This window comes from Bufo gargarizans, chromosome 2, assembly GCF_014858855.1.
Source record: "Bufo gargarizans isolate SCDJY-AF-19 chromosome 2, ASM1485885v1, whole genome shotgun sequence".
Lineage (NCBI taxonomy): Eukaryota > Metazoa > Chordata > Amphibia > Anura > Bufonidae > Bufo > Bufo gargarizans.
Genome location: NC_058081.1, coordinates 187,277,948 through 187,291,975, shown reverse-complemented (window position 1 = coordinate 187,291,975; position 14,028 = coordinate 187,277,948). Strand labels below are relative to the sequence as shown.

Below are 14,028 nucleotides of genomic sequence, written 5' to 3'. Positions count from 1 at the left end.
GGATGCGTGGATCCGTAAAACACATACGGACATCTGAATGGAGCCTTACAGGGGGTTGATCAATGACAGGGGGGTGATCAGGGAGTCTATATGGGGTGATCAGGGGTTCATGAGGGGTTAATAAGTGACAGGGGGTGTGTAGTGTAGTGTAGTGGTGTTTGGTGCTACTTTACAGCGCTACCTGTGTCCTCTGGTGGTCGATCCAAACAAAAGGGACCACCAGAGGACCAGGTAGCAGGTATATTAGACGCTGTTATCAAAACAGCGTCTAATATACCTGTTAGGGGTTAAAAAATCGCCGCTGGCAGGCTGTAAATCCTGTCTCTTACCTTGCGATCCTGTGAACGCGCGCGCCTGTGTGCGCGTTCACAGGAAGTCTTGCCTCTCTCGAGATGACGCACGGATGCGTCCAGGAGGAATGAATCGACCGCCTCCCGGACGCATCCGTGCATTACGCAGTCGGGAGGCGGTTAAACTGCACATGTTAGGCGCACCAACCAATCAGCACACGGCGCTCTGCCCGCACCAGCACGCCCACACCAGAGTGCTGACCAATCATCACACGGCGAGGTTTCAGTCATCCTTTCCTCTAAAATGAAATGGAACATGGTCCAGATCATATATTCAGAGAAAAATGAATGATATCCTATTTCATCTTAGCCTCCAGAGGGAGCTGTTTCATTGATGTCTGTGTATAGAGCTTTATCAATGAAACAGCTCCCTCTGGAGGCCAAGATGAAATAGGATATCATTCATTTTTCTCTGAATAATCCCTCTGTCTGCCCGGCATCACCCCTACCCACTGACACACCTTCCCTTTAAGCAACCTCACCACGCTCGATATGACATCATCCCTTAAAGGATAACTGTCACATTTAGACCCCAATTTCAATTTTCATATATGTAGTTACTAATAACATGATATTTCAGAATCAGTTACTATTAGACTGACTTACCCCATATTTAATAAGATTCACCCCTCAGCAACCAGTCTGCATAAGGCCGAATGCACACGGCCGTGAGCGGTCCGTGGAACCGCGGTCTGGATTCCTGCTGAGTGTATTACTGTACTGTGGCGGCAGCAGGGAGCGCACGACGTCATAGCAAACAATGACGCTGTGCATTCCTGCACTCAGCAGGAATCCAGGCCGCGGTTCCACGGACCGCTCACAACGGCCGTGTGCATTCGGCCTAAAACTGCAATAGCCCCCCAAAAGTGTCAGTAACCAGAGCCCCCCCCCCTAAAGGGTTAATCTCCTGCAGCACAAAGGGGTCCTCTTACCACATGTTGCTTTCATTTATACACTGAGCAGATGGCAGATCTCCCTTCCCTGGTCTGCGCTGCTTCAACTCTACTTCTCCAGCTCTGCTGAGTGAGGGAGCGTCTGCCAAGCACAGGGACAGGGAGAAGTGCACACAGCCCAGGCACTGTTATCAGCTGCTGGGGAGGACCTGGCTTTAATCATTTACTTACAGTCCCTGGCTGTCAGTAATGTGACCCTGCACGCTGCGTGCTCCGTCCTTCAACACATAGACGGACCATGCCTAGCAACCCTATTTTAAGCACAGGTAAAAATAGGCAGTACAGGGAACAAAAATGTGGAATTAAGGGGTAATTGAATACACAGTGAAAGTTGAAATAGGGCCACCAAGGAGATATTATTTACCACAATCCAATACTCCAAAAAAAAAAAAAAAAAAGACAGTTATCCTTTAAATTTCATCCTGCCTCTCCTGGCCTCTGATTAGCTCATCGTCACTCCCTACACACCTCTCCAGCGATTGGTCCAGGTCTATAGGTGTTTAAGGCAGCGTCTGGTCTCTATGGAGGCCGTAATTGTCTGCATCAGCTGTCTATCAAATCTCAGAGGGTGTTGCCTGGGAAGTGCTGCTGCTGGGCTGGTAATAGGGGTGATTTTCTGTGCACCCTGTTGTTGGAGCAATGTGGGAGGAGTGGGGTGTCAGCTGGAAGGGATTGTTGGAGCTGGAAGACACCGACTTTCCTTCCCTTGTCGCCGACTAGCAGAGCTGCTGCAGCGGGGCACCTGCATCTCTGCTCCACAGTCTGCAGCTCTGACCGAGGTAGGGAGCGGAGAGAAGACAGGAGCCCATCGTGACAGTCAGCGCCATGCAGCCGCCCCAGCGCTGAGAGCCAGACCACGGAGCCGCCCCCAGCTGCCACTCTTCTCCTCACAGAGCCAGCGGGGAATGGAAGTTACTGGGCTGTGAGTGCCATGGCAGAGGGGCCAGACGGGGTTTGTTAGCGGTGCGGCTGCGTATGGAGCGATGTGCCCTGATTGGTCGCTGTGTCCTGATTGTCAAAATATCTGTAATTACCTTATAATAACAGCTTTCATTAATGTCCTCTGTCCCTTTCCACTGCTCCCTTAAAAGACAGTTGCTATGGCTTGTCTGTCTCTGGTTAAGAAGACAGGAAGACGGAGGGGCGAGCCTTCACACTGCTTGCCTGCATTAGGCTTCAGAGGGAGGAGGTGTATCTCTCAGTAATCCAATCTGATTAGCTGGCAGGGAGCTGCTCGCTACAGCAAGTGTGTATGGGAAGTGAGAGACAGCAGTTTTGGCCTCAGAGAACTGGCAGGGGAGCCATTTTGAGAAGGTCCTCATATTGTAAATGTTTAAACAGCCGTAACTAAGGGAAAAACAGTAACATATGCTAAAACTGATTTTTTTTATGAAAACATGACAGTTACCCTTTAAGGCTATATACAAATGACCATACAAGTTTCACAGTCCACAAACTGCGGATGCACAAAATACTAATACCACCCTTCTGCATTCCTCATTTTTGTACTAGAAATGGTTATTCTTGTCGACAAAACAGACAAGAATAAGACATGTTGTATAATTTGCAGAACGGCCACACAGATACAGACTGCACATGGATGAAACCCATGTGCTGGGTGCTTTTTATGTGGACCCATATAAAAGAATGTGTCCGCATCCGAACCGATCAGCTGCTTCTAGCAAATCACCAGAAAATGACCTGTTATTTAAGGGTATTTTCACACTTGCGGCAGGACGGATCCGACAGGCTGTTCACCATGTCGGAACCGTCCTGCGGCTATTTCGCCGTGCCGTCGCTCCGTCCCCATTGACTATAATGGGGATGGGGGCGGAGCTCTGGCGCAGCACGGCGAAAGCCACCGGACTAAAAAGTCGGACATGCAGTACTTTTTAGTCCGGCGGCTTTCGCTGTGCACCGCCCCCGTCCCCATTATAGTCAATGGGGACGGAGCGGCGGTCCGGCAAAATAGCCGCAGGACGGATCCGACATGGTGAACAGCCAGTCGGATCCGTCCTGCCGCAAGTGTGAAAGTACCCTAAATCACATGTTTATGTTTAACACAGTTTTAGAGAATTTATGAATGTCATGTATGGTGCTGCCAGCTGAACAGGAGTTCTACTGATAGATATCCAATGTGTATGGCCGGTCTTCCTGTTAGGTTACTTTCCCACCTCTGGTAGCATCTTTTCGTTGGGCTGTTCTGACAGACAAGCGGAGGTTTGGCCGGACACAAACCGCAGCGGTAGCAGTTTGTGTCCGGCTGGATCTCCATTTTCCAGAATGCCGGCAGTGCTAGATCCGGTAAATTCCAGTGGAAGGTAACCTTAGGAGACGGCTACTTATCCTTACACCACCGTATTCTTTTTGTGGTACGCAAATTGCGAATCTATAAAACACAGATACCGGCCATGTGTTTTCTGCATTTTGCTTTTCTCTACATACCCGAGACAGAGAGCCTTGTTGTCACTGTTCCCACCCCAATCCAGGCACTGAGACTTCTGCTACATCATGATATATTATTCAAATTAACTGTGCCTCTATCTATATTAAAAACTGCCCTAACAGTCCATGTGAGGAGAAAGCTGCTTACATACTGACATTATTCATTGCTTTCTAATATTGTCCTGGCAGGAAATCAACATAATAATGGAATTGTATAAAATGAAAACTACATTTTATTGAAAATTGTTAGGATATTGTGCGGTTATAAAATACATTTTAATATAAAAAATTGTATTTTGACAGAAATCACACTTAAGAGCAAAACAAAAATGTATAAACATGATTTTTTTCCCCTGAAGGACCAAGCTGGTTAAAAACCGGTAGCAGATTTGCATAAAATACATGAGCAGCGGGGTTCTCTCATAACAGGCTTCTAGTAGGCGTTCATGACTTGTTCTCTGCAGCACGTACAGCTGGGGATGTAAAGAATACATAGAAAATTATATATACAGTATATGTAGTACCTTGTACGATTATCATATTTTACAGATTTGCTCTCAACTATAGAACGTCGGTTGACAATGACTGAAGGCAAGTCTAGCAGACATTTACAAGCAGTGATTGTGAATGGACTATAGGGCACATTTATTAGCACTGGCATTTTAGACGCCGGTCTTAATAAACCCCTAAGCTGGCAGTGGATATGTCAGAGTTACAAAGAGGTGCTGATCTCTCCATAACTTCGGTGGATCCAACGCTGCTTCTAAATGTAAGACAGCTTCCTAACTGTCTTATATTTAGACCTTTTTCTACACCTAAAGCCTCATGAGCACACATCTGAGAAACACGGACCGTGTGATACCGGCCTGGATTTCTCCTGCACTCAGAAGAATTCCAGGCCGGTATCACACGGTCCGTGTTTCACAGACGTGTGCATGAGGCCTACAGCAGGTGTAGAAAATGGAAAATGAGACGGGCATGTCAGCCCCTCCCCTTTCCCACCCACTTTTTTAGACCTGGCATGAGCAGAGAGAAGTCACAGATTGCGGTGCAACTAAATTAATATACCAGACATAATAAAAAGATAGAAATCACATGTAAAGTGCGGTGCTACCTGTGGGAAATAAGGAAGTATAGTTTGTACTAAGTGGAGGGTAGTACCGCACTTTACATTGATGTCATTCATCTCTTTTCATTATGTCTGGTATATTAATTTAATAAAGACTTATATTTTTTTTTAGCTATAATGACTCGTGTCTTTATGTAGGCTGATGCACCTGAAATATGCCTAATTTAGGGGTATGTCAGATTGATAAATGACCCCCTCTGAGCTTAAAGCTCTGTTCTCTTTGATCAGTGCTGCCTTTGAATGAGAAACTTGATCAGTGCTGGCTGTGGATGAGAAACATGATTCTGCACCAGTCAGACAGTCTGCTTGTCTCATATTGCTGCCTTCTGTCATTACACACTTCCAAGATTGCAGTGTAGTCAGCTCCGTATTTCACTTTTACAGCAGCTTCTACTTTCTTATGACGGTCATTGTGCAAATGTAGTCGACAACATATTCTGGGACACAAGGCACCTTTTACTTGACTGAGACTCTGAATGGCAGTATGTGCTGGGACTTGTAGTAACACACCTACTGGAAAGTCTGTGTCAGGATTTGATGATTTTGAAATTGGCCTAACAGCAGGAAAGTAGTAAAACTAAAAAAAAGAAACAACAAAAAAACACAATAATCCCGTGTTCAATCCCTTGCATCTCTAGCACTGCTGATCTGTTGGTCCTTGACAGTTTTACCTCCCTGCTCTGGGGATCACCATAGAGTCAGCGCTGGAGCAGCAGAGGATAAAACATGTCACTATTGTTAGATTTTTTTTGTTGTTTAGCAGTTTAAAAAAAATATATACCAGACAGCCTCCTAAAAGCAAATCCTTAAACACACCCACCTCTAGCAACGCTTTCAGTGGTGACTGGTAGCTACCCGCTGTACATACACAGCAGCCCATCAAACACTGTGAGTTCCCTTACATCAGGGGTGGGGCCCCCTGCCAAAACATATTGTTATAATGCTAATGTCCGCTTCCATTATGGAAGCAGTCATTAGCATGCGGGAGGCATCGGAAGGTGAGAACAGCGCATTGCCCCACGCTGTGTCCTGACACGTACAGTAAGTTTATCTGAGGTCTGATTGGGGCTGATCTGAGGCCTAGGGGGGTCTGATCTGAGGCTGGGGGTCTGATAAGGGTCTGATCTGAGGCTGAGGGGGGTCTATTGGGGGTCTGATCTGAGACTGGGTGTCTGATCTGAGGCTGGGGGACTATTGGGGGTCTGATGGGGTCTGATCTGAGGATGGGGGGTCTGATCTGAGGCTGGGGGTCTGATAAGGGTCTAATCTGAGGCTGGGGGGTCTGATGGGGGCTGATCTGAGGCAGCTGGGGGTCTGATAAGGGTCTGATCTGCGGCTGGGGGGCCTATTAGGGGGTCTGATCTGAGGCTGAGGGGGTCTGATCTGAGGCTGGGGGTCTGATAAGGGTCTGATCTGAGGCTGGGGGGCCTATTGGGGGTCTGATCTGAGGCTGAGGGGGTCTGATCTGAGGCCGGGGGACTATTGGGGGTCTGATCTGAGGCTGGGGGACTATTGGGGTCTGATCTGAGGCTGGGGGGGGCTGATGGGGGCTGATCTGAGGCTGGGGGGGCTGATGGGGGCTGATCTGAGGCTGGGGGTCTGATAAGGGTCTGATCTGCGGCTGGGGGCCTATTAGGGGGTCTGATCTGAGGCTGGGGGGGTCTGATCTAAACTGGGTGTCTGATCTGAGGCTGGGGGCCTATTGGGGGTCTGATCTGAGGCTGTGGGCCTATTGGGGGTCTGATCTGAGGCTGGGGGGTCTGATGGGGGCTGATATGAGGCTGGGGGTCTGATAGGGGTCTCATCTGAGGCTGGGGGGGCCTATTAGGGGTCTTATCTGAGGCTGATCTGAGGTTGGGAGGTCTGATGGGGGTGTGATCTGAGGCTGGGGGTTTGATGGGGGTCTGATCTAAGGCTGGGGAGGGTCTGATCTGAGGCTGATGTAGGCTGGGGGCTTCGATAGGAGGCTGATTTAAGGCTGATGGAGGTGGGGGGCAGATCTGAGGCTGAGAAAGGGACAAAGGCAGGGACAGTTGCGAAGAAAGAGGCAGGGACAGTATCAGGGAGAGTGAAAGCTGGGTGAACCCCTCTCTTGACCCCTTTAGGTTTAGCTTGGCTGCCATTCATGTCAAATAAAGAACTAAATATATAACATTGTTAACTTAAAATTAGACTACTATATGTGGTCAAACTGGCACCTGTACTATTTGTAATATATAGTGCAGGCATCATTTTGTGCTACAAAAATACAGCACTCTAGATTTTTTTAATTGAATATGTTCGACCAAATATAGCTGTCAAATTTTTAAGTTGAGAATTTTGTATGTTACAAATATCCAAATGGCCCTCAGGCAGCAAAAAGTCAGCAGAGTTCTCCCATAATCAGTCAGTAACATATTTATTTAAAAATACAGTATATATTAGTGTACTAAGGGCCAATTCATACAAAGTTTTTTAGCGCCGCTTTTTGGCGCCTTAAAACAGACTAGCATTAATTTCAATAGGAGCAGCACTTGCCTTTTTTTACCAGTTTTCCGTGCGGGTGCAATGCGTGATTTGAACGCATAGCACCCGCACTGAATCTTGACCAATTAATTTTAATGTGTCTGTGTACATGAGTTGTTTTTTTTCACGCATCAGTTCTGCGTTGCGTGAAAAACGCAGCACGTTCTATATTCTGCGTTTATTACACAGCCCTGGCCCCATAGAAGTGAATGGGGCTTCAGAGGAAAAATGCTTTGCATCTGCAAGCAAGTGCGGGTGCAATGCGTTTTTCACTGATGGTTGCTAAGAGATGTTGTTTGTAAACCTTCAGTTTTTTATTACGTGCGTGAAAAAAGCATCAAAACGCATTGCACCCGCGCAGAAAAAACTGAACATAATCGCTGACAAAACTTAGGCCCCTTTCACACGGGCGAGTATTCCGCGCGGATGCGATGTGTGAGTTGAACACATTGCACCCGCACTGAATAAAGACCCATTCATTTCTATGGGGCAGTTCACATGAGCGGTGATTTTCACGCATCACTTGTGCGTTGTGTGAAAATCACAGCATGCTCCTCTTTGTGCGTTTTTCACACAACGCAGGCCCCATAGAAGTGAATAGGGTTGCGTGAAAATCGCAAGCATCCGCAAGCAAGTGCGGATGCGGTGCGATTTTCACGCACGGTTGCTAGGAGACGATCGGGATGGAGACCCAATCATTATTATTTTCCCTTATAACATGGTTATAAGGGAAAATAATAGCATTCTGAATACAGGGGAGGGGTTAAAAAAAAATAAAAAAAAATTTAACTCACCTTAATCCACTTGATCGCACAGCCGGCATCTCCTTCTGTCTCCTTTGCTGAACAGGACCTGTGGTGACGTCACTCCGGTCATCACATGATCTTTTACTATGGTGATGGATCATGTGATGACCGGAGTGACGTCATCACAGGTCCTGTTCCTGTAATGAATGCTCACCACAGGTCCTGTTCAGCAAAGGAGACAGAAGGAGATGCTGGCCTGCGGGATCAAGTGGACTAAGGTGAGTTAAATTATTATTATTAATTTTTTTTTAACCCCTCCAGCGCTATTGTACTATGCATTCTGTATTCAGAATGCTATTATTTTCCCTTATAACCATGGTATAAGGGAAAATAATACAATCTACAGAACACGATCCCAAGTCCGAACTTCTGTGAAGAAGTTCGGGTTTGGGTACCAAACATGCGCGATTTTTCTCACGCGAGTGCAAAACGCATTACAATGTTTTGCACTCGTACGAAAAAATCGCGGGTGTTCCCGTAACGCACATTTTCCCGCAACTCCCGTCTGAAAGAGGCCTTACTGAACTTGCTTGCAAAATGGTGCGAGTTTCACTAAACGCATCCTGAACGCATCCGGAGCCAATCTGTCACGCTCGTGTAAAAGAGGCCAAACAGAATCAGGATGCCATATCTTGGGGCGCAATCCACTCTGAATCTTTCATTGAAAGTGTCAAAAAAATTCAAAAACACATTATAAAGATTATGAAAAACACACACAAAAACATGTGTGGATTGCATGTTGAATTTTGTAGGCAGATTTTTTTAATCCTTTTGTGAATATACCCTAAACTCGCATATAAATTTTTCTCCTACCAGTAAATGCTTGAATCCTGTCTTAGTATTTTTTAGAAAACCGAGTGTAATCAATCCATAAAGATAACAATAATTGAGCCTTACACTGTATCTTCACATTGTCCTCTAAAAAGTGCAGCTTAGGCTACTTTCACATTAGCATTTTTTGCGTATCCGTCATGGATCTGCAAAAACGCTTCTGTTACAATAATACAACCGCATGTATCCATCATGAACAGATCCGGTTGTATTATGTCTTCTATAGCCATGACGGATCCGTCATGAATACCATTGAAAGTCAATAGGGGGGGCGGATCCATTTTCTATTGTGTCAGAGAAAACAGAGCCGTCCCCATTGACTTACATTGTGTGTCAGGATGGATCAGTCTTGCTCCTCACCACATCGTGGAGAGAACACTGCTTGCATTGTTGTTCTGTCCGCGATCGGGACGCAACCAAACGGAACGGAATGAATTCTGGTGTACTTCGTTTTGTTCAATTCAGTTTTGTCCCCATTGACAATGAATGGGGACAAAACTGAAGCGTTTTCTTCCGCTATTGAGAGCCTATGACGGTTCTCATTAGCGGAACTGAAAACGCTAGTGTGAAAGTAGCTTTATATCCAGTTGGCTTATTCGGAGCACTGTGCACCCCTGTAACTACCCATAGATAATCCCGGGATCACACACTTTAGAAGTAAATTATTACCTATACACTTTTATAGTTATCTACAACTGTCAGACGACAGAAACCATATAAATGCAATTTAATGAAATCAGACATTTGGCTCACCAGATTTTCTTCTTGTTCTAGGCTTCAACTTCGGCGAGTCCATTGGCTGGTTGCCCACATCAGACCTGAGCCTCCTCGGCCTGGGGTTAGGTGTAGGCACATCTTCTTTCTCTTGTTTTATAGCTTTTCCCGTTCTTGACGGAGTCTTTGGCATTGGGCTTCGGTGGGACTGTCGCCTACTGACCTTCACTTCAGGGTCTACAGCTTTCTTTCCTCTTTGCAACCTCTTTCCTTGTTCTCCTTTATTTCTCATTTTAGCTTTTTGAGTTGTATTTTCAGTCATTTTGGCCCTTTTCCTTTTTACAGCAGTTTCCTCTCCTTCAACCTTCACTTCTTCTTTGCACTCTTTCTTCACAGCTGTCAATTTGCCCCTTGTAGATTTCCTTTTAGTTGCTTTAGACTTAACCTATATGGCAAATAATTATTTCCAGTTAGATTTTAGTTATGAATTGAGGGTGAATGATCAGTGTCGAGGCAGAAGTGGCTCTTAAGGGAAAAAGAGATATATTCTCTGATATCTAAATATACAGCAAGTTTCTTATCCTGTCATGTACTATTGATTTATGCAAACTTTGCTGAAATAACTATGCTTATTTAAGTAAAAACACAGGACTGTGGAGTTGGTCCTCTGGATAGGTCATCAATATCAGATCAGCGAGGTCCAACAACCGGGACCTTCGCCAATGAGCTGTTAGAAGAGGTCGGCGCTGTGTGAGCACAACAGTCTCTTCCTAGGCCTAGTTCCTATTGAATTGAATGGGACTGAGCTGCAATATCAAGCACTGCCGCTATACTATGTACAATGCTGTTGCTTGGAAAGCTGCCGGCTCCACTCCCCAGAGCTCCGGTGAGCACAGCGGCTCCCTGAAACAGCTGATCCTGAGGACAGGTCATCATTATCTTTACCTCGATAACCCCTATAACATTTTATTACTTTTGGATTCCTTTATCTTTACAGGTTACTTTTCTATAATTGTATGATAATTCAGAATATCTGATAATCTAGTATTGATCAGCTGGGATTGAATTGTGCAATAACAGAAATTTCCCTATAAAACATACATGTATAAAATATTTTCAGTTAATAGTCATGTTTTTTAAAATGGTACCTTGACTGGTTTGATATCCACAGATTTGCGTTTCTTTAGCGCTTTCTTCCCTAAAATTCAGTTGAAAATTTGAATAGTCAAAGGATTCACATAAAGACAGACAAAAAAAAGTGAGGTTTAGGTTCTGTTCAGAGCCGGTCACATAAGCCATCATTTTAACCTCTTACTGACCACCCATACGCTTTTTTACAGTGGCTCAGTCTAAGTGCTGCACGGGCCCTGCTCTAATGGCCAGAACTGGCAGGAGTACCGATCTGGGCTGTTTAACCCTTTAAATGCCGCGGGCAATGACGCCCACCGCATCTATAGTGCTAACAAAAGGAGCAGACTCGATCGCGGGGTGCCGATGTGTGTGAAAGCTGGCTGTGGTCTATGAAGGCCCCAAGCCTGCTTTGATTAGTTTCCAGCAGGCTGTGCCTCTCTGGCGTCAATGTCAGAATAGCACTTTTCATTAAAATTCAATGCACTATAGGGATAGTATAGGGATAGTGCATTGCATTTTAAAATCAGTAAAAAAAGCTGTTTGTTATAGTCCCCTTGTGGGACTATTAAGAGGTAAAAATAAATAAAATAAAACACATTTATTCAATAAAAAAATCCCATTAAAAAAATTATGCTTTTTCCCCATAAAAAATACGTTTTTCAATTAAACAAATTGAACAAATTCTTAGAAAAAAGACCTTGGCTGATTAAATTTAAAACATAACTTTTTCGTTTTATAATTTTTCTATTCACCATCTATATATATAGGGGCGATGATTATTAACATTTTAATAGATCTATTATCTTTACTCTCATTAGCCCCTATTTAGACTCTTTTCTAAGGAACTAGCTTGAAAATTTGATTGTCGGCAATCTTGCTGTAGTAGTAAATGTGCCACTAGCATACCGTCTGTGGCTGTTAATGGGATTCTGTCACCAAGTTTTGGGCTATAGAGCTGCGGACATGCACGGCTAGATCGCCGCTAGCATGTCCGCAATATATCTGTCCTATAAGGCTGTGTGCTTTTAATTTCTTTAAAAAAGGATTTTATAAATATATATATTAGTCTTGTATGTGTCCAAGGGGCTGTACTAACCTTCCTGGAGCCCAGCCACGCCCACCTGTGAAGGAGCCCAGCACCGCCTATGTCCTCCAAATCTCCTCCTTTCATCAACTATAGATTGCCGTAATCTCGTGATGCGCGAGCTCGCGCATGCGCAGTTCTTTCCCTGAGGCTGATGCCAGCACAGGGAAGGAACACTATACTGGCACTGCGCATGCACGAGCTCGCGCATCGCGAGATTAAGGCAATCTATAGTTGATGAAAGGAGGAGATTCGGAGTACAGGACTCGCCCCATTGCCACGTGATGACTCCCCCCGATCACGTGTACTACCGCAGCACCTGTTTCCTGGCACACCGGCTTGGCTCACGTTCTACTTGCGCTCCAGCCGACACGCACAGGTAGGAGCCATGTTAGGGGCACATTAGCCGGGGGATTTAAATAAGGGTGGTGGAAGCATATTCCTGTGCTCCCCTCCTTGATTGACGGCGGTGAGACGCGGGCTTAGGGTGACATTTCGCCAAGCCCATACAGACACCGACCACTGTCGTCCTCTAAGCCTGTTACTTGAGGAATGATCTACACACTCGGACTCCTCTGATCTTCAAACTGGCCAGTTTTACTTATGTATGAACAGTCATGAGATTTAATTGTTTTATATTGTGACAGTAGGGCTTATTTTTGGTTCTATTTTTTGATTTGTTTTTCAGTTTACCCTCCATCTGTATACTTATCTCCTGATGAGTCCCGGCAAGGGACGAAACATGTCATGTTGGGACATGAGAGAGGGATATGCTTAGGGACTAGGCCCCTACAAGGGTAAGGTTCCAGACGGGGTCGTCCCTATCGGGGCAGGTGCTCCGTATTTTTGCTAGGTAGGGACAGCTCACTCCCTATCCCAACCAACTTTTAGGGCATCAACTTAAGGGCTATGTAGTTTTATTTCCCCGGAAGAATAACAGCATTTATACGGACCCCGTCATCTGTCTATCCAGGACGGTTGAAAGGTAGAAACTTACCTGAGTATATCCTCATAGAACTGGTAAGACTATTCAATGTATTACCGGCTACTGTCTACCTGTATTTTTAATACCTTTTTTTCTATTTTTTTCACCATTTATTTAAGCACTATGTGGGTTTATCTTTTTAATTATCATCAGTAAAAGTTATGTTTTAAATGTATCAGCCAAGGTCTTTTTTCTAAGGATTTGTTCTATATTTGAGGGTTAGACCTTTTTTTCTATACGCAATTATCATGTATTTAGTAGAGCATTTATGCAATGAAAAAAATTGCAAAAACAAATCTCCCCCATATGTTTCATATTGCCACGTCCCTAACGACCTAAACTACATAAATATCACATAAATTATCCCCTACGGTGAACGCCGTAAAAAAAAAAAAAAAAAACAGAATTGCTAATTTATTCTTAGTTGCCACCTAAAAAATGTAATAAGAAGCGACCAAAAAAGAGTAATTTACTCTAAAATGATACCAATGAAAAATACAAGTTGTCCCGCAAAAATCAAGTCCTCACACAACTCCGTAGAAACAAAAAATAAAAAAGTTATGGGTCTTGGGAAGCGGCAATACAAAAACATTTTTTTTCTTTTGGTTTATTGCAAAAAAAGTTGTAAAACGTAAAAAAAAAAAAATTGTATTTGGTATCACTGTAATCGTACTGACCCAAATAAAGATATTATGTTATTTATACTGATAAATGAACGCTGTAAAATTTATAACGTAAAAATGCAGTGGCAGAATTGCTGTTTTTCCCATCTCCCTCCCAGAAAGAGTTAATAAAAGTTAATGAGAAAGTTATGTGTACCCCAAAATGGCAGCATTAAAAACTACAACTCGTCCCGCAAAAAACAAGCCCTCATAAAGCTATATAGATGGAAAAATAAAAAAGTTATAGCTCTTGGAACACAACGATGAAAAAAGGAAGAAAAACGCTTGGTAAGTATGGTCCAAAATAGGCTGGTCATTAAGGGGTTAATGAGAAGAATAGCGAGCCATACAGCGCTATATTTCCTGTCAAAACAATGGACACCTCAGCAGTACCTGACCCCGTTATAAAAGTCATTGGGTTCTGTCAGTGACC

At 44.5% G+C, this 14,028-nt stretch overlaps 1 protein-coding gene across 2 annotated transcripts in view; it reads right to left on the bottom strand.

Moving 5' to 3' along the window:
- Positions 1-4,004: 4,004 nt before the first annotated feature.
- LOC122929685 (endonuclease 8-like 1) overlaps positions 4,005-14,028 on the bottom strand; it is a 66,279-nt gene continuing 56,255 nt past the window's right edge. For both annotated transcript variants that reach the window (XM_044283323.1, XM_044283324.1), the window contains 3 exons: positions 10,882-10,931; positions 9,773-10,178; positions 4,005-4,221 (listed from right to left, as the gene is read on the bottom strand). In XM_044283323.1, coding sequence (XP_044139258.1) covers positions 4,193-4,221; positions 9,773-10,178; positions 10,882-10,931 — 485 coding nt within the window. In that variant the 3' untranslated portion in view covers positions 4,005-4,192. The remainder of the gene's footprint in view (positions 4,222-9,772; positions 10,179-10,881; positions 10,932-14,028) is intronic.